General features: G+C 40.9%; 1 protein-coding gene and 1 non-coding gene across 4 annotated transcripts; both read right to left on the reverse strand.

Moving 5' to 3' along the window:
* Nucleotides 1–2,785: 2,785 nt before the first annotated feature.
* Nucleotides 2,786–21,231, reverse strand: LOC133488656 (homer protein homolog 3-like). 3 transcript variants are annotated; one of them, XM_061796777.1, is made up of 11 exons: nucleotides 21,156–21,231; nucleotides 18,980–19,290; nucleotides 18,851–18,899; nucleotides 14,717–14,873; nucleotides 11,422–11,553; nucleotides 11,177–11,281; nucleotides 8,831–8,964; nucleotides 7,484–7,640; nucleotides 5,812–5,919; nucleotides 5,648–5,728; nucleotides 2,786–5,356 (listed from the first exon to the last, which is right to left on the reverse strand). In XM_061796777.1, exons 3-11 carry the CDS (start codon nucleotides 18,871–18,873, stop codon nucleotides 5,171–5,173), a joined length of 1,083 nt encoding a protein of 360 aa, XP_061652761.1. In that variant the 5' UTR covers nucleotides 18,874–18,899; nucleotides 18,980–19,290; nucleotides 21,156–21,231; the 3' UTR covers nucleotides 2,786–5,170. The 3 variants fall into 3 exon arrangements, with proteins under 3 accessions (XP_061652761.1, XP_061652763.1, XP_061652762.1); XM_061796779.1 differs by lacking the exon at nucleotides 21,156–21,231 and adding an exon at nucleotides 20,741–20,832 and having other exon boundaries at nucleotides 18,980–19,293; XM_061796778.1 differs by lacking the exon at nucleotides 21,156–21,231 and adding an exon at nucleotides 20,546–20,663.
* On the reverse strand, nucleotides 20,745–20,818 carry trnan-guu (transfer RNA asparagine (anticodon GUU)). Its single transcript has one exon. It is a non-coding gene; the product is annotated as a tRNA-Asn (tRNA).
* Nucleotides 21,232–21,255: the final 24 nt, after the last annotated feature.

Raw genomic sequence — 21,255 nt, forward strand, 5'->3', positions numbered from 1 at the left:
TGAGGCGGCACGGTGGCCGACTGGTTAGAGCGTCAGCCTCACAGTTCTGAGGTGCGGGGTTCAATCCCCGTCCCCGCCTGTGTGGAGTTTGCATGTTCTCCCCGTGCCTGCGTGGGTTTTCTCCGGGCACTCCGGTTTCCTCCCACATCCCAAAAACATGCATTAATTGGAGAATCTAAATTGCCCGTAGGCATGACTGTGAGTGCGAATGGTTGTTTGTTTCTATGTGCCCTGCGATTGGCTGGCAACCAGTTCAGGGTGTACCCCGCCTCCTGCCCGATGACAGCTGGGATAGGCTCCAGCACGCCCGCGACCCTAGTGAGGAGAAGCGGCTCAGAAAATGGATGGATGGATGGATAGACAGGCTGAGGTGTGACTAAATGAAGCGCCTTCCATCAGCTCAACATAGTTGCTTGGCACCAAGATACCACCAAATGGCGCCAAAGCATTATTTCTACTACACACTATTTTTATTACCCGTGGCTTTGGCGAATTCTCGAATGTTGACCGCGAATATGCGGGATTTCACCGTAGTGTAGTTGTCTATCGCTTAAGTTCTGAAAGGAACAAGTGGTACAATTACTGCTTAAAATGTAAAAAATTGCTTAATGCACTTGGGACAGCAACTGGTGACACATTTTTTGTTTTAAATGTATCTGTAGTGCTACAAAATGAGAAACAAACATCGTGAGACCCACTTAAAAAGACAGCCTTTTTTTTTTTTTTTACAGTACAGTACATACAGTGGGCACGGAAAGTATTTAGACCCTCTTAAATTTTTCAATCTTTTTTATATTGCAGCCGCTAAAATAATTTAAGTTCATTTTTTCCCTCATTAATGTACACACAGCACCCCATATTGACAGAAAAAAACTGAATTGTTGAAATTCTTGCCGATTTATTAAAAAAGAAAAACTGAAATATCACACAGCCATAAGTATTCAGAACCTTTGCTCAGTATTTAGTAGAAGCACCCTTTTACAGCCATGAGTCTTTTTGGGAATGATGAATAACGTTTTTCACACCTGGATTTGGGGATCCTCTGCTATTCCTCCTTGCAGTGTCAGGTTGGATGCTGAACGTTGGTGGGCAGCCATTTTCAGGTCTCTCCAGAGAGGCTCAATTGGGTTTAAGTCAGGACTCTGGCTGGTCCATTCAAAAACAGTCATGGAGTTGTTCAGAAGCCAGTCCTTTGTTATTTTAGCTGTGTGTTTTGGGTCATTGTCTTGTTGGAAGGTGAAACTTCGGCCCAGTCCGAGGTCCTGAGTACTGTGGAGAAGGTTTTCGTCCAGAATATCCCTGTACTTGGCCGCATTCATCTTTCCTTCGATTGCAACCGGTCGTCCTGTCCCTGCAGCTGAACACACCCACAGCATGATGTTGCCACCACCGTGCTTCACTGTTGGGACTGTATTGGACAGGTGATGAGCAGTGCCTGCTTTTCTCCACACATACCACTTAGAATTAAGGCTAAAAAGTTCTATCTTGGTCTCATCAGACCAGAGAATCTTATTTCTCACCATATTGGAGTCCTTCAGGTGTTTTTTAATTATTTATTTTTAAGCAAACTCCATGCGGGCTTTCATGTGTCTTGCACTGAGGAGAGGCTTCCGTCGGGCCACTCTGCCATAAAACCCCGACTGGTGGGCTGCAGTGATGGTTGACTTTCTAGAACTTTCTCCCATCTCCAACTGCATCACTGGAGCTCAGACACAGTGATCTTTGGGTTCTTCTTTACCTCTCTCACCAAGGTTCTTCTCCCCCGATTGTTCAGTTTGGCCGGACGGCCATCTCTAGGAAGGGTTTCGGCCGTCCCAAGCATCTTCCATTTAAGGATTATGGAAGCCATTGTGCTCTTAGGAACCTTAAGTGCAGCAGAAATTATTTTGTAACCTTGACCAGATCTGTGCCTTGCCACAATTCTGTCTCTGAGCTCTTCAGGCAGTTCCTCTGACCTCCATGATTCTCATTTGCTCTGACATGCACTGTGAGCTTTAAGGTCTTATATAGACAGGGGTGTGGCTTTCCTAACCAAGTCCCAATCTGCAAAAATGTCAACACTTGCGTTTTTTTCTGTCAATATGGGGTGCTGTGTGTAGATTGAGGAAAAAAATGAACTTAAATTATTTTCGTAAATGGCTGCAATATAACAAAGAGTGAAAAATGTAAGGAGGTCTGAATACTTTCCATAGCCACTGTATTTCAATGAGAATGCAAATTTTACATTTTACAATTTGAACATCACATGTTAAATTTGAGCATCTTTTGAGTGTTTATTGCAATTGTAGTGCAACCAGGGTGCTTTTCTATTAACATCATCTAAAACTGACCTATGGCATATTGATGGCTTCTGGGGTTATTACCTAATTGGCTGAGGTTTCAGTTTCATTCAGTTAGTTAATTGTAATCCAAATCATAGCCATCTTGTTACCAGGGGTCATTTTCTGGTTTCTTTTCATCACATTCACATTTGAATTGTTGCTACATTTCTATCCTTTCTAAGGAAGCCAATAATGATCACTTTTGTCGTCCTTTTGTGGAAAGCTGAACCCCCCAGCCCCCCCACCTCCCTAATCTTGAACTATTAATTGCTTCACTTATGATTGCTTGCTTGCATTATTGTAATTTCCTCCAATAGTAGTAATCAATGCTTACAAATATATAATGGCTAGAAAATTAAAATGCATTTTGTTTCACTGATGTAGTAGTAGTTTGGAAGTGTCTGCCTTTTCAGTCAAAAATACATGAGAAATGTGACATACCGTACAAGCCTGTCGAGCAGCAGTTTGTTAGTATTCTTTGTTTTTATTTTGCTTCACAACAGCTCAACGTGTGCGAAACAGTCGCCATGACAACCCTTAGGAGTCGAACAGTAAGGCTTGAAATAACAAAAATAGTCTGTGTGGCTCGTGAAAAATACATTCTGTCGTACAATCTATTGACTGTTGTGTGCCACTTTGTCCCCGATGGAGGCAACATGCAGAAAAATGACCAAGCCTGAAGTGTCCGTCATGTTCTTGAATGCATCACAGCAGTGGTCCAATAATGTGACGCTATTACAGGTTTATCATTCATATACACAATCCAAACAATTTCATCTTATGACTGCACTATAGCAATACACATTGCATAATTTGGAGAACAGTTATTTACTTCTGTTTTATTCTTTCTATTCATATGTACTTCATTTGAGTCATAGCACAAAAGAGGCAGACAAGCTGCTGAAATTCCTAAATAACATTTTTGCTAAACATTGATCTTTGGTGACTTTATCTGTGTGTGCCTCACCAAATACAGTAATAAATACTATAGGACTTTTTTTTTTTTCTTACTTGACCTTAAAGGACGTTACTGTATCTACTTTAACCACTCGTCTTATTGCTGCTACATAATGCATGGACAGCTAAAGACACATACACCACCATTAACAATACTAAAATTTAAATTTCCATAGGCCGTGACAACAAAAATCAATAGTTTTTCAAATATGAGCCTCTGCCAAATGGCTGAGATGTCACTTGATGCAATTAAGCATAATAATGGTTAATACATATTTTTTTTTTTTTTTAAATGCATAACTAAAATGTTTAGGGACATTGGCGTCACTGTGTTTTTGGATTTTGTATTACAGCGGTGCTTTGAGACGTGTGACCCGACGTTCTAGTTTGCTTTGACTTGCAAGCAAAAGTTTGAGATGCAAGCACTACATGGTGGTAGGGAACTCGACTCACTTCAATAAGCAGCATTGAGCAGATGCTTACAATGCAAAACGCCCTTGACGCCCTATTTATAGCCAGCAGCGAATATTTGAACGCAAATGGTGGAATAACACACGTTGACAGACAATATAACAATACTCACTGGCATATATTCTTTGCTATTGTATCCTGTGGAAAGAGTGACTAATATTACTGCGGCTTGCTGTGGAGCGGAGCCTGTCTCCGTGTACATTAAGTCTGTTATATTGCCCCAGGTGGCCAAAGCGCGCACACCAGAAGGAACAGCACAATATCTATTGAAGCAAAATCAAAGTGGCAAACTCAGTATAATTGTTGACATGCTATGTAGTGATGTCATTACTGTGTGTTTTTACGAAGTTTGTTTTCTGGGGGGAGGCTGGAATGGATTAATGGAATCCTATTCAGTTCAGCGGCACGGTGGCCGACTGGTTAGAGCGTCAGCCTCACAGTTCTGAGGACCTGGGTTCAATCCCCGGCCCCGCCTGTGTGGAGTTTGCATGTTCTCCCCGTGCCTGCGTGGGTTTTCTCCGGGTACTCCGGTTTCCTCCCACATCCCAAAAACATGCATGAATTGGAGACTCTAAATTGCCCGTAGGCATGACTGTGAGTGCGAATGGTTGTTTGTTCCTATGTGCCCTGCGATTGGCTGGCAACCAGTTCAGGGTGTACCCCGCCTCCTGCCCGATGACAGCTGGGATGGGCTCCAGCACGCCCGCGACCCTAGTGAGGAGAAGCGGCTCAGAAAATGGATGGATGAATGGATATTCAGTTCAATGGGGAAAGATGATTTGAAAAATGTTTTGAGTTTCAAGCGTGGTCACCAGAAAATTAAAAAAAACCTACTTTTAATGACTTTCTATCTCATCTATGTTGGGTGCAACAGCACACCTTTGAGTTATATAACAAAAAACCTGTTTTGTTTTTATTGTGAACTCCATCCATCCATCCATCCATTTTCTGAGCCGCTTCTTCCTCACTAGGGTCGCGGGCGTGCTCATTCCTTTAAAAACGGTCTACCAAACTGCTGAGCTGTCCTTAAAACAGATTTGCTTTACTACTGATTGGTCAAGCAGTGAGTTAAAGGGTTAATGTGTGCTTGTATTGTATACAGAATGGTTGGCAAGGCAGTTTATATACAGTAAAACAAGGCCTCTTATCAGTCATGATATGCCATTTGTAATCCAATGGTCATGCTAAATGAAAACTACAAGCACCCGTTGTCCTTAATAAATATTGTGCACTCATAAGCAGTTACCTAGAAGTTATTGAATTATTTCCCTGCTAAGCAACAAAAAGCGCTACATTATCAGACAAGAAAACTCATGTAAAATGCCGCCGACACCGATACAGCGAGTCCTGCAGACCAGATGGTTCTTGTGCAACTTCCGACAGCTCCATCTTGGATATTTTTGCTTCTGCATTTTGACTTTTTATTTGTCCATGAGTTTAACCAAGCTCTGGCGGAGGTCATTGAGGTCAAAGATCTTGATGTCTAGAATTTCGATGGCCCTCTGGAGCTCAGTGTCCAAGCGATCTCGATCCTCCAGAGAGTTGCTCAAGTTCTGCTCCGTGTTCTGGATACGGCGCTCCAACTCGGAATTGCGCATCTCCACTTCCTGTTGATGAGAAGGAAACACGTTACAACTTGAAGAATAGATACACTTACTGGCCACTTTATTAGGTACTCCTCCTGCACCACCTCATGTCATCGCATCGGGTGTATTTTTTTCTCTCAAAAATCTAATCATTTGTAAACCCTTTATATATAATGTCGTAAAGTGAGTTTAAAATGATATTAAATGTTTCTCCTAGTTTGTGTATTTTAAAAATGTAAACTAATAATAGGCAATGTGCCATTCCATAATACAGGGATTACCGTGTTATTACTGCATTAATTTCACTCTTACCCGTAATCTGTGGATAGCCTGATCTCTGTCACGCTCCAGCTCATGATAGTCTGACTTCTTGCTATGCAAAATGTGAATTTCCTGCCAAGAATGCAAAGTGAGTATTTAAAAAATGGAACGAAAGTATCACAATTAAGTTTTTTTATACATAGGTGCAAGTTTACCTCGTCTTTGGCCTTCAATAGCGCCTCCAACTCTTCCAGAGACTGAGTCAGCTCATCCTTCAGCAGGTCACTGGGGCCGTGACTGCCATGGGCTTCAAGGTCAGCCACCTCAACATTCATGCAAAAAAAAAAAACGTTTGTCTCACTATTCATGAAAACTGTAATTTCCTACATGTCCTATCAATTAAAAAAGGATTCCATTGCAAATTGAATTGCCGCACAGTTATACAGTATATAAAGTTTCTGAATCTGAGCGATGTACCATTAAACAACACAGTACCACAATACTTGAAATTTGGTAGCAGTCAAAAGTTTGGCCATGCCTTCTCATTCAAGCAAGTATGTTGAAACGTTTTGATTAGTAGTAGTAATAGTGTAAGAATCAAAGAAATCCCCGCATATTCACGGTTCACGATTCACAAATCCCATTTGCATTTTTTCTTTGGGTGGAACTTAACACCAGCTGTTTGCTGAAAAACTCACCGATTTGTGGTTTCTGTACACTCCAGCACATTTAGAGAGCCACAGTTTTCACAGTGATCATTAAGACTTTGAATTCAACATTTGAATAATTAAAAACATAATTAACAGTTTGCTGAAATCCACCTGACTGTGGCTTCATTGTTTTAAAGTCAAGTTTGCTTGAGAGGAGCTGCAGGAGGAAATGAGCAGATGTCAGCTCCCTCTGGTGAGCTCTCTTTTTTTGGTCCTAAGTGGGCCAGCGAAAGTAGGATACGGCTGTCCTACAAACTCCTCTTCCTCTCACACCACCACAGAGACGTGAGACATTTAATTTTTCAGCTACCTGGCCCACTCGTCCTGACAATGCAGCCAAACAGGATCGGACCAACAGCATCTCACTTGACACAAATCGGAAAAAGTGGCCTGAAATGACTAAGCTGTGCTGGAAATGAACGTGAGCAGATCGATACTGCAGTGCTGAGCTTTAATGAAAAGATCACATTTTGGAAAGCTGTTATTGATGAGGGAGTGGTGGGGGTGCGCTCATTGGAATGGAACATGAAATGTGATTACATTTTAAAGGACTCTACAGGGACCCAGTGTATTTACACTAAACCCTGTGGTCAAATGTGACATGAGCTAGCATATAAAGTAATGAAACTGTACCACAAACGATGATTCAAAAACACTTGAATATCGTTACAAACTCATCTTACATTAACCTTCAAAATAAATGGCTTACAAATGGCTTTATTTTTAACTACAATGCACCTGAAATGTGCAAGTACATGCACATGCGACGAAGACTCTATCTTTGACTAACAACCCATGCTAAACTTCTCTCATACACACAAAGTTTGTCTCTCAGTCGAGATGTATCACTTCAACATACTTCCTTGACACAAATTCCTATTTTGACAGGATGTTGACGTTGGTGTTTCAGAAAGCACAAAAACCACAAATATGTGATTATTATTATTATTTTTCCTTCTAGCAAATAGCTTGGGATAGGTTTCAGAAGAAAAAAAATGCATACGGGAATTTGTAAATCGTGAACTACGAATAAGTAGGGTATTAGTCCAGAAAAATATCAATGACAAGAGATGAAGGCTAACTTGTCTGAAGATCTGGATTGGTTGTATTTAAGGACTAAGGCTTGTGGACCGTATAAAAAGGACGGTAAGATATAAAATCGCTCTGCTCTGCTCACCTGTTCTCTGAGCCTTTCGGTCTCCTCTTGATACGCTACCAACTGTTTCTTCCACTGCGCCACGTTAGCGTTAGCCTCGTGCAACGCCGCCACTAACTTGGAGTTGCTGTCTTGCAGCGTGAAGAGCTCCGCTTCCAGGTTCATCTCGCAGATAGACCTGCCGCAAAACAAATACTTTCCATGAATACACAGTGAGCATAAACATGACCGATGATAACATTCTTAGTATCAATAAGATCGTAAGAAGATTTGTCCTCCAGTGATTCATGTTCACCATGGCAACAGTCTTCCAGAGGAGGATAAATGCACAATTTGAGTGATTGTAAGGGCTTGTTGATGTTGATATTAAACACCTTACTTGTTAGTTAAATCCAATGATGATAAATTAAGACATGACATGAGAATTATGTCAATACTCACGGAGAGAACACAGCTTGTAAAATGTATTTAATCGATGATGAATTAAAGGCTGGCGGCACGGTGGACGACTGGTTAGAACATCTGCCTCACAGTTCTGAGGACCGGGGTTCAAATCCCGGCCCCACCTGTGTGGAGTTTGCATGTTCTCCCCTGTGCCTGCGTTGGTTTTCTCCAGGCACTTCGGTTTCCTCCCATGTCCCAAAAACATGCACGGTCGGTTGATTGAAGACTCTAAATTGCTTTTAAGTGTGAATGTGTGCGCAAATGGTTGTTTTTTTTATAATGTGCCCTGCGATTGGCTGGCGACCATTTCAGGGTGTACCCCGCCTCTCGCCCAGAGTCAGCTGGGAAAGGCTCCAGCACGCCCGCGACCCTGCTGAGGATAAAGCGGTACAGAAGGCTAAAGGCTAAAGATTAAAGGCTACATGCCACAACTAACGTATAGCTGATATTAGCTTAGTTACACAGTGTGGCTGTGTTTTGGGATGTTTTAATACTTAAGTTGTATTTCCAATGTAATTATTTTTGGTGACATTCCTTGCACAATTAGGATTAAACATATAACTGTACACAAATGTGCACGTATTCTCTACACTGTAACCTTCAATGTAAACATAATGTGATGTGTAATGTTCTTTTTAAATTCAGCTTTTATGTCCAATGTCAACACTGAATGTTTCAAGAGTTGGGATGAAAGTGCTTTTTTAAATTCATTTCAAATCAAACTTTAAATTGTGTGAAACTGTACATGAGAAGACTTTTTTTTTTTTTTTTTTTAAAGTAAACGACCAACCACCAGAAAATGAATTATCTGCTCTTTGAATGATAAAAGACTTTCCTCAAATGGTTTCCTTTCATGGTAATGACCTGGCAGTGATTGAGCACTGATATGTGTACGGTATTTTGTGTGCAGAAGACTAAAGTTACCCCTCAGAAAGCATCTTCTTGATGCGCTCCTTCTCAGAGGACAGCGTGATGTCTGCGCTTTGACTGCGAAACAACTTGTCCTCTGGACCGTTCACACACATGACCGGAGGGGACTGGAGGCCGTCGGAGAGGTCCTGAGGAACACATCAGTAAATGCACTCGCCATGCAATCCATGCATCTTGACGTCCAATTGAATAGAGAGCAAAGGGGATGCTACAAAAAAAAACAAAAAAACTGACATCTCTTACACTTCAATCACTCATTTATCATTGATTAAGGGATTAACTTGATTTCTTACTAGTTTGTCACAGCAAGGATTAAAAACAAAACTGTAACATTATATGGACAAAAGTATTGAGAGTCACCTCTTAATGAAGAGGTTGGGCCATACAGCTTAGTTTCCCCCCAATCTTAATTCTTGATCTTACCAAACAATTTTGGACAATTGTAACGCTTTCAATTTTGTATCTTTGGATGCGTTTGGTGTGGAAGAGGAAGACCTTGATCTCAGGAAAACAATTTTGGAATGAACAAGAACCGATATTTAAGTGTCCCATTAATTGTGTCCATATAGTGTCCATTGTATGTATGTGCATGCTTACACAGAAACTTGTTTTCTATTTATTTTTCGAATGCCATACTGTAAACAAGTCAGTTAACAGTAAAACAACTCACCTGTGAGAACTACGGGTGAAAACCATCACGTAGCGAAAGAAAAAAATGAACAAATGTTAGCAGTGCCCTAGTACGAACACAACATTAGGGGCTCTATTTTCGTAGATGGCACATCTGCGGCGGAACACAAAAACTGGTGTATCTTGAGTTTTGTAACTTTGGCAGAACGATCTGCGCCAAGCTGGACGTTCTGGTGCAACAACAATAATAATAATGCATTACACTTATTTTTTGCTTTTCTGGGCACTCAAAGATGCTTTACAATCGCACACATTATTGATTCACTCCTCAGTCACACCCTGGTGGTGTTAAGCTGCTTGTGTAGCCACAGTTGCTCTGGGGCAGTCTGAAGGAAGCGTGGGTGCCATTCTGCGCCTACGGCCCCTCTGGCCACCACCAAACATCCAATCACATTCATTTGTAGGCATTTAGGTTAAGTGTCTTGCCCAGCGACATGCGCTCGTGCGGGGACACGAACCACGGCATGCCGCCCACAAGGCTGTGTCCTTTTGACATGTGCCTAGCGCAGTGACAATTTGTTGGCAGAAAGTCAGTCTAAACTTGCACCTGCTGAGACCACGTCTAAGTCTGGCACAGTAGCTAGACCACTGGTCTGACACAATTTTGGGTGAATTTGATCAGGGCACCGGCAGACAGATACGCTGGCTTGCGTTGTCTGCGAAATTAACAACTCCCGGTCTAAACTGCCTCTGCAAAGATTTACGCCAGTCACGAAAATAGAGCCCAAGATGCGTTATGGAACACTAAAGTAGGTGCTCTGGAGCAGTGTTTCTCAACCTTTACTGAGCCAAGGCACATATTTTACATTTAAAAAAAAAAAAAAAAAGAATCTCACAGTACACCCCCAAACAAAAATGTCCCAGGAATGTAAATGCGGAAATTAAGGTGTGTGGTAGTGGAAGAGCATTTAATTGTTATGCCTGTCACAATACATGACTGGCTTGGATAAATGTACAAAGATTTATTTTTAGTAAATAAATCATAATTTTCAGATAAGTTGAGTAAAAATTTGATAATTTCCCACACATAATAACAATTCAACGCACATGATTTTGAATCTTACAGTTGAAGGACAAATTAGTACTGTAATAAATATTGATTGAAAATATTCATTGCTGCAGACGGTGTTTCCGGTGTTCTTTAAATATGCACATTTTCCGCTCTATTATTGAAGCAAGGTGCGCCCCTAAAATGAGTCGGTGGGACTGATTGGAAATGATTCCTAATTGATCGAGTAGCTGTGAAGTGGCAGTGTGTGTGTGAGGGCTGAAGAGGAAGCTGCTGGGATAATTTTACCATCGTCCTACATTCCTCACTGTCGCTCCCCTCTGAGATAAGTGACCCACTTCGTCTTTCTTTTTGCCTTTCTTTCCTCTCGCTTTATCCCTCCCTCTATTCTGTCACAGCGGCCCTGTCTAATAACTGGACTCAGTTGCATTCAACTATTCTTGGCCTGAGCGTCTCCCCCTTCCGAATATCCCTAATTTTTTGGGAGTAGTGTATTTTTTATAAAGGCCATTTTTCATACGGTTCTTCTATTGGATCTCATGTGCGCTGCAAGTACTTGGAGTAATCTTGCAGCCAGTGAGTGAACATCAGTGTATACTCAAGCCCACATATCAAGTTTTCATTTTGACTGCTGTGCTCACCTGCGGCGCAGCGATGCTGAGGGCCGTGTTGGCCAGTTCTTTATCTTGGGACTTTTCTCGTGCCAGACGAGCGGCATCTTTTACTTCTTTGAACTTCTCTGAGAACTTGCCGAACAGAATTTTATTTGTTTTTAAATTATATATCACATAGCAAAATCAACATGAGGAAATGTGCAATGAGTCAATTATTATTATTATTATTATTATTATATATCAATAATTATTTCAAAAGGACTTGTGGTTACCTGGTGCAGCTGTTGCTCAGTAGCGAAACCTAGACCGTAGACCGTGTTGGCTCTGCTGTCAGCCCACTGACCAAACTTCTGTGACGTCTTCGTAAATGTCATGCTGGGTGTAACAATGCAGTTGATAATTGCCTATGGAGAAAGAATAGTCAGAACAATAAAAATACTGTACAACCTTATTATCATCTAGTTAATATACAAAGACCTGGAGTATCTCTAATTTTCTCCATTTTAACATAGAGCGTTTCCATCATGGATCTTTATGCTCCTATTGTGACACACAATTTTCCATTAGTTTGACTAAATGTGATCTAGACAGTGGCACACTGACTGAGGAGTTCTATTTGTTCCGTGAGCAAGCTTGCAACGCGACTTAATCATATATCAAAACACTTATCCCAATTGAAATGCCATTAATCCATTCCAACCCCCTCCGAAATTTAACACAATTGTTTGTTGTGCATTTTTGATAAAGAATAATAGCACATCTATAGGGAATTAAAAAACTTTTCCAGGGGGGTCATCAATTCCTCACAGATTTTGACTAATGATTTTATAACATGTAATTCGTGTACGCACTGTAGTATTTGTAGGTTGGATGTGTGTCTTACTTAATTTGCTCGCTAGCAAATTAAAATTATTTGCCTTGGGGCGTGGCCTAATGAGTGACATCAGGGGAAGAAGTCTGAGTCGCTACTTGGGAGTGTTTTTTTATGTTTGTTTTTCCCGTTTAATAAATGGCTGAAAGTGCATCGATGACTCTGGCTCTCCTTGCCCACGTGCGAGGGCATGACAGTACCTTATTTGCTCCATTTTTTTCACTTGACTTGAGCAACACATAGCAAAAAATCAAACAGGTGACACCTCGTATCTAAATTGGGGCACTCATAAGTCAGGGTTCCGCTGAATTGTTATTGTGATCTCTAATTGAATCCAATTCGTTCAGTCATTCATCTTCCATTTCACTTTATCCTCACTAGGGTCGTGTGTGTGCTGGAGCCAATGCCAGCAATCTTGGGTTCGAGAGGCGGGGTACACCCTGAACTGGTCACCAGCCAATCACAGGGCACATATAAACAAACAACCATTCGCGCACACAGTCACACCCAAGGGCAATTTAGAGTCTCCAATCAACCTACCATGCATGTTTTTGGGATGTGGGAGGAAACTGGAGTGCCCGGAAAAAACCCAGGCAGGCACAGGGAGAAAACAAAAACTCCAGACAGGCGGTGCTGGGATTTGAACCCCGGTCCTCAGAACTGTGAGGCAGCTGTGCGGACCAGTTGACACTATGCGCCTAATAGAATCCAAGTTCACAGATATTCCATGTATGTGCCCTGTTATGGACTGGCGACAAGTTCAGGGTATAGTGTGCTTTTGCGGCTGGGATCGGCTCCTACTCCCCCTTGAAACAGTTCTTTTTTTAGATGAAAACATTACCACAAGAGGATTTCGGACACATTATACATCCACAATGCCAGATTCACCGGTCTCCGTGGATGAAGCCAATTCATCTGTCCCTGAACACTTGATGAATAGATAGATATCAGGGCAAAACTATTTCTAAAGCTTGTGACATCATCTCCATGTGCTACAATAATGGCACTGACTTAAAATCCTGGAATTGCAGGCATTAAAAGAAAATGTTCCCTGTGTCCTTGTTCTCTTGCCAAAAATGATTCAATTGGACTGACACTGTTGTCTGTCTTCTGCCTTGACGTGGATGACATAACATGTTGGATGCAGTGACATGGTTGACATAACATGCTGGATGCAGGCGGCAGTGAAGATTACAGTACAAAGAGATGGGCCCTGGCAAGATTGGGCTGTTGACCGCTTTACTGCCCACCACGCACGGCCTTCTGGGAGGCAGGAATGTGGGTCAGACTGGAGGTGCTAAGGGATCCGATAAACCCCTGCTGCCCCCTCCCCAGTGCTTTGTGTCCTCCATAATCTAAACCCAGAGAGCAGCCACAGAAACGAAATGCTGTATTGTTGCTTTGTTGACCATGTCTTAAACATTAGGTACACTTACTGACCCTATCAGCATGATTGCCCAAGTGATTTTTAATTTACTGTCACTATGTCAATGAAAAATACCCACTTTTTTTCCTTTATGTTTGTTCAGATTCTCAGTCATCTACTGTAGGTAACGGTAATCTGCAAAGGTCGAGTCGAGGCAACTGGACTCTTGTTTGTTGAATTTGTTTGTGTTTTTTCTCATTTTCTGAAAACGTTAAACTATTACTTGAGCAACTCTGCTATAAGGCTCATGACAATAATGTCAATAATGTCTGATCCAGTACAAGTGCTGTATTCAAAATTCGGCCTTTACGATGTAATTATTTGTTTTGACCCCCACTCTCGCCCAAAGTCACCTGGGATAGGCTCCAGCTCACTCGCGACCGTAATGATGACAAATGCTATCGAAAAAGGCTAGATGTTTTTTTAAATTCAGGAATATTAAAGCGTATAATTAGTGGCTGATCCAAATGAGGATATTTTGACCTTGGTGCCAGGTCTGCACTTGACTGAATGCCTTTCTAGTTTACCACAAAGTATAGTGTTGCATACACACTACAAAGGGCAGCAGCGTTTCCATCGGATCAAAGATGTACCAAATGTTGAGGCCGGTGAATGTACAGTTGCAAGAAACAGTATGTGAATCCTTTGCAATTACTTGAATTTCTGCATAAATTGATCATAAAATGTGATCTGATCATCATATTCAGTTTTCTGAAACTAATACCACACAAATAATTCTGTATAATAGTTTTACTGAACATAATGTAAACGCCGCAGTGCATTGTGGGAAAAAATGATATGAACCTTTGGATTAAGTAACTGGCCTTTGGCAGTAATTATCTAAATCAAAGGTTTTCTGTAGTTGCAAAGACGATCTCCACAACCGTCAGGGATAATTTTAGGCCATTTCGCTTTCCTAAATTATATCAGTTCACCCATTTTCTATTAAACCTCAACCGACAGACTGATGGTCTTCAGTTCTCCTGTCTTGATAAACTTGGAAGGTTCATTTTCCTGTCGAAGATAGCAATGCGTCCAGGCTCTGAGTTAACAAAGCAATCCCAAACCATACTTCAGTTGGGATGTGCTTTTGATGGTGGTGAGCTGTGCCTTACTTTCTTCAAACATAGCCGTTGTGTGTTCCTTCCAAACAGATTACATTCTATCACCTTTTTTTTGTTTGTTACAGAAATCCAAGTGATTCCAAAGGGTACACATACGTTTTCTTGCAATTGTAAATCCTAATAATGTATTTCTTACTCGTTCCCACCTTTGTGCCGCCCACGCTGATGATGCGGTAAACATTGCGATTGGAGTCGAAGAAGAATGAGACGGAGACCGCATGCTTGCTTGCAGGGATCCAGTTCCTCTTGGTGGCTGGGTCGATCTGGAAGACATGAGCCCGCGTGCTAAAGATTGGCTGCTCTCTGGAAGAAAATAACAGAAAAGATGACGGTTGTATTTGAGGGCATGGTAAGTGTGTTTTATAGTGAAGACAAAAATGGCTTTGGTTAAGATTTTTAGTTAAACAATTTAAACTCTACTGTATATGGGCATAATTGTCTGATTTGATTGGAAGTTAAACTGTTTGACAACATTTGCACTAATAATGTTACGTGTACGTGGTGTTTGTGATGTTGATGTATGATTGCTTGTGTTCACGTATGCAGCTGTCCCTTGCTCCGAGATAGATTTCTCTAAGGGAGACAAAGACAAACCTTGACCTTGATGCACAAAACTGTCTTGAAGTTTTAACCACAACTTGTAAGACAATGGAGTTGATTACACTCTGAGATATATTCCAAGAACGTTTACGGTTTAAACTAATTGACCACTACAAAAAAATGTCTGGACAAGACAACTACGTGAACTTTATTTGGGGTTCATTTTAAATGGTGACAGTTATGTGCTGACTCCCATTTAACATGAGTTTGAATGTGGTTAATTCGGAACACAGCGACATCCCGTTACGAGAGGGTGTGCACACTTGCGCAACTACATTGTCTCAGTTTATTTTTACCTCGCCAATCTGAAATATGTCAGGGGATTTTCAATTGAGTTGTACATGTTACAGGTCACATTAATGGTGGAAAAAGGTTTGAAATTATCTTGGTCTCTTTTTTATGTAGCAAAAACCTGGCATTTGAACAGGGGTGTGTCGACTTTATATTTACTGCAAAGTACAGAAACACAACATTTTACATTTTGCAGTTAATAGAAACAAAAATCATATCAAAAATGGACGTTTCACTTCCTCACTCACTTTCAGTGAACCAATGGTGACATAAAGGCAAATATGAGACCCAATTCATCAAGTAGATTTCTTTGAAAAAAAGGAGAGTGCTGCAGTTTGGCAGCATGTGGCACATCAAGATCCTGTCTTGGTGTAATCTCCCCCCTTTTGTTCATCATCATTAAAATCATCATCATGTTGCCTGAAAGAGGGCAAAGTATGACAATGATGAAAAACCAGGCCACTTCTTCCTCTTACATGTGACTGTGAATTGATGTGGTAGTCCCAGTAGAAGTGTATTTTTTTTGGCCAGTCATAATACTACATTTATATCTGACCCCATTAGTGACACACAAATTCGATGGTGTAACTCCTACTACGGGAGATCAGAACGTAAGAAAGAAACTGCATTAACTGTCTTTTTCTCCCTCACATAAAGCTTCTTAATGTGACCTTTCGGTTTTCAAAAGCCGACTCTCTCCAGTCTGATGACCCATGTTATAATTCTCCTTCTCATCCAACGCTAATCCTCCTCCGTAGTCATTGCCGTTGCTTTTTGCCCCGTTATTGCTCCGGTCTGATCCGAGGTCTGGCCGGGGCAGTGCAGACGCATAATGATTGTCTGTTTGAAGGAGGGAGGCTGACTTTGTACAGATCCTATTCGATTGTTTCATTTGGTAATTATAGAGGAGGTCAATCTGTGAGGCAAAGAAGAAAAGGCACAGATAAAATACATAGATCCTATGATGGAGGATTTTCAAACATAAACATGTGTGACACGCGAAATACAGTTCAGTTGTATTTAACTTTTAAGTTCAAAACATTTGCATTCATTCTTTAAAGATTTGTTTGTTTTTAAACATATTGCATAATTATTACTACAACATGAATATAACTGAACAATGTTGGGAACTGACTTTGTGTTCGTTCTTCTGCTGTTCCATTAAACGTTGTAGATTACTGTTTACTGATTACTTGTTTAATATATCTGTAGGCTGGCCACTGCAACCCAAAATAATAGTGAAGGATATGAAGTGTGAGCTTATATTATAGTTTATCACTGATAATAATAACTTTGGGAGGAGAATGGCACACTGACATTTAATTCACTCATAAAGATCAGGGAAGCAGTCGAGCTTAAAGCCATTTGAAAAGGGCAGGTCAAGCAGCAGTATCCTGACTTTTACTGCCGACTGTGCTGAAGTTTACGTTAAGGCGGGCTCCTACGATTCCCAGGGTGCAACACTCCACCTCTTTTATTACACTTCCCAACCTCATGCAATGCTTGCCTTTTGTACAGAACTCATAACAACAGCCTTGATGACTTCAACTACATATGTATCTGGCCGGGATGGGAATTTGACTACATTTCTTTTATTAACTATGGGGGAAAAAACACTATTGTTTTATTTCCATTAGTTTTAAAGCAGGGGTGTCTAAACGTTTTCCACTGAGGGACACATGTAAAAATGTACCCATTTGACCTTGTGTTTATGAAACATGCTCAAACTAATTCAATATGATGTAGGTCAACATGCTAAGCAGTTAAACGTAGTTAAAGAAGACATTTTTTTTGTTTTTTTAAATTTAGTGTTAAGGATAAATCAATGAACTTACAATAAATCAATGAAATCATTCTGATGATGATAACCTATGTGTAAATTAAAAAAATATTTAAGAAGCATGTAAAATGGTTTATTTTAATAATAAAATAATTATCCTTTTCAATTCTTTCATTCATTTCGCGTACCGCTTATCCTCACTAGGGTCGCGGGCTTGCTGGACCCTATCCCACCCAGCCTTATAGCATAATTCGCTAAGTCATTTTTAACTTACTGTCACAATTCTCTGTGATCCAGGTCGTTATAATCCACGAAGGTTGAATCGAGGCAACTGGACGCAAGCATTTTTTTTTCTTGTATTTTTTTTGTTTTTCAAAAATGCTCAAAACCACTTTGGCCATTATCCTATTAGACTAATGAAATAAAAACATTTTAAGTTTATTTTACAAATATGTTTATATTACTGCTTTAAAAACAAATCAGTTACCGTATTGTTTAGTTCTATGAATTAATAAATACATTTTGATTAGCCAATTTTAGGAGGGAAAAAGCTAGATTAATTCAAAAGAATATTACAGGAATATTGATAACGTAAATGGTCTGTTGGCCAGAATAAGGAAAGGAACGGGCCATATGTGGCCCCCATGCCATACCTTGCTCATACATTGTTGGATGCAAGGTTGCCTCATACTAGATGACATTTTTTTTAATATATAGATTTCTATTTCATAGATTTATTGCAGAGGTACAGTTTGTCGGTAAAGCATCCATCCAACCATTTTCGATAGTGCTTATCCTGTTCAATGTCATGGGGAGCTGGAGCCTATTCCGACTAACATCAGGCGAAAGGCAGACTACACCCTGGGTTGCTCGCCAGTCAATCACAGTGCACATAGACAGACAACCATTCACACCGGCACTGAGTGGGAACGGAAGCCACGCTGCCCGCACAAAAGTCAGGCAAATGTACCACAAAACAAAGACAATCAGTGACTCTTCATAAAACACAATGAAGGAACTGGATGAGTTACAGTGCAGTAGTTGAGCAAACAGGACTTGCAGTTGCTGACCCTCAGCAAATGCACGTGGCCCGTGGGAGGTTAGCGGGGGTCTCGAAGCAGAACAAAGCCACAACCACATAGTGATTGAGGGGTCCGGGGTGCACCTCAGAAATTAGTGAGGTCATTTCTGCTATAGCACTGAACTTGCAATGTCTTCTCCCCCAACAGCTTTCTTAATCTTTTAGAATTGCAGCTTTACAAACACTGGCTGATTAACATACGCAAATAACGCTATGCTATTTATCCCTGATATGTCATTGTGTTGGATAGCTCGAGCTTTTATGCCCATATAACTTCATGATGATCAAATGACGAGTCAGCGAACAGCATACCACTGATATATTTGTTATATTTAAAAAGCATTTAGATTTACGGATCAAATCATGTGAACGCTCCTGATGTCACAAACAAGATGAAGCTTACAGAACAAAATAGTGCCACTCTGAAAGCAGCATGTTCAATTGTTCCTGCTCTTAATATGCCAAAGTCACAAGAAAATCAACTTAAATGCAGACAAGCAGCAAACTGGATGAAAAAAAAGATCTTACCTTTCTCTGTGATGAGGAAACATTTTACAAAGTGTTTGACGCTTCTTTTCTAGAGAGAGCAAATTAAGTTCGGTTGCTCAATTAAAATGGCTTCTCTCTGATTTTGATTTCAAATTCTGCCAAACTCACCCCATGTCGTTATAGTAACTAATGAGTCTGTCTCTCAGTCTCCACTTTCCAAGTCCGAGAGTAAAGATGCTTTATTTCTGCCAGGAGTAGAAAGGAGGTCACTGGTGCAGGGCCGTGCTGTGAGCCCGCTGCAGTGTCAAAGCCTGGAGTAGGTGAGCCTTTTGTGCAGAAGAAGCCTCCTCATCCCTCTTCTTCTCTCCAAGCTCCGTCCTGATGCTCAGAGCTGGGCGATCTGCTCAATTTGACAGCCAGGAGCTGCTCATCCAGCACGCAGCTGTACTCGTCAATTTCTTTCCTCAGGAGAGCGCCACCTGCTGCCAGCAACAGGAAGTGTGAATTTAGGATTATGACCTTCAGAAACAAAGCGCAACACTTGTCACGTCACTCAGAAATATAGTTCAAGTTGCATTGGCCATCACTGATTCTGAAAGCCCCGGGCAGGTTAGACTCACATGGCGACACACATAGGCTGAAATGAGACTGGACAAAAAAACAAAACAAAACAACCCAACATCTACATATACATACTGAAAGCAGTGCAGCCAAGAGAAACACTACGAAATGAAGGGAATCGAATGTTGGAAATAAATTTAACACCATTTCATTGAACAAATAATTGAATTTAGGCTGCAAATGTACATCAGTACTTCTGATTGTGTTTACCCCCCCCCCCCAAAAAAAAACAATAATAATAATACACAACTAGGCCCACAATCTCTATAATCCAGCCCACACCACAAATAAAAGCATTGCAAATATCCTAATTCTTATCGAAGAGCTGTTCTTGACATATTAAACATAGTTGTAAAAGAAAATGCAAAAAAGAAATCTGAAAACTGACCACAAATGTCGGGGTTTTAAGTTTTGAATATTAAAGACAATAAATTGCCATACACGATTCTTTCAGGAAAGGTTATTTTCCAAATGCAGTTTGTGGGCTTGTGCATAGTTAGGTAATATTGTTTCTTTGCAGTGGCGGTTCCACCATTTAGAGGATATGGTGCATAACACTTCTCATCCGTGATTGGTCAAATGTTGAAAATATAACAGCACGTGCTGCGCTGATTGGTCGCTGAAGGTTGGAGCAGCAAAGCCAATTGGTTCTTTTCCAACATTGATTTCAACTCTAACCTTAAAATACCCTCTTACTTTCAAACTTTCGAGTTAGTGATACATAATTACTTGGCTTTTGAAGAGTTTTGTTTCGCCCCCATATGTAAAACTGCTCTAGTTACTTTCCTCCAATTCCGCATTCATAGCCGAACATTTCTTGTTCTCGACGGTCACTGTTGGAAAGGATGTTGCCGCTGTGTACGCCTAAACTGACTGCACACTGAAATAATGATGATCTCGCCCCCCCCCATGTTACTCCCAACATTCGGGATCTACGACTGTGTTACTAGCAAGCATCTGTCTTTCCAAGGGTTCCCCGACTTTCCATTCTAGTTACGAGCTGACATGTCGTCATTGGTGCAAAATCACAGTACAGATAAGACTAAAAGATCGCTCCGTGTGATACAAACGCATTTCCTCAAGCCGCACTTCAGGTGTAAAAACGAAACTTACAACTATGATTTCACTCCACAGATTTCAGAGCAATGTTCCCTGGTTGCGAGTCAAACGGGGCTGAATAAATCGTCATCAGCCATCTAGTGGCAAGACCTCTGAGGGGTTGGAAAGACGCCTTTATTACAAAGTGTACTGGCGTCACCACACAGTGACAAGAAGTCGAAGAAAAAAATGCTAGAAAACAAAACAAACCTTTCGTCCCTGGGTGGGCTCGAACCACCAACCTTTCGGTTAACAGCCGAACGCGCTAACCGATTGCGCCACAGAGACGGCGGTGCTCATATGACGCTGCTGTTAGTATTTAAACGCAAACAACAACAAACCGGGGTTAGCTTTCGCCTAATGGTATTCGTATGTATGTATATGTTAACTTCTTAACTACACGTCAAGCTAACGCTATTTATGTTGCTTACATCGACTATATAAAGCGTACATGTATCTTACGTCTGATTCTTTACGTACGTAGAGCTGTTCGTATTCTCAATTCCATTTTTACGACACCGACGTAACCCGATTTTGTACGTAAAACTATCACTAGTTTGTTCAGTTTTTATTACAAAAAATAAATTTAAAATAATAAGGTAAAACCCAAAAAAGTAATCATTACCTTTACTCTTGTTGTTGCCTTGTTCGACTAACTTTATGTTTTAGCCTAGCATATAGGGCGAATTGTAGCGCAACCAGTGACTATAAATTAAAAACACCCA

The sequence above is a fragment of the Phyllopteryx taeniolatus genome, chromosome 14 (genome assembly GCF_024500385.1).
Source record: "Phyllopteryx taeniolatus isolate TA_2022b chromosome 14, UOR_Ptae_1.2, whole genome shotgun sequence".
Lineage (NCBI taxonomy): Eukaryota > Metazoa > Chordata > Actinopteri > Syngnathiformes > Syngnathidae > Phyllopteryx > Phyllopteryx taeniolatus.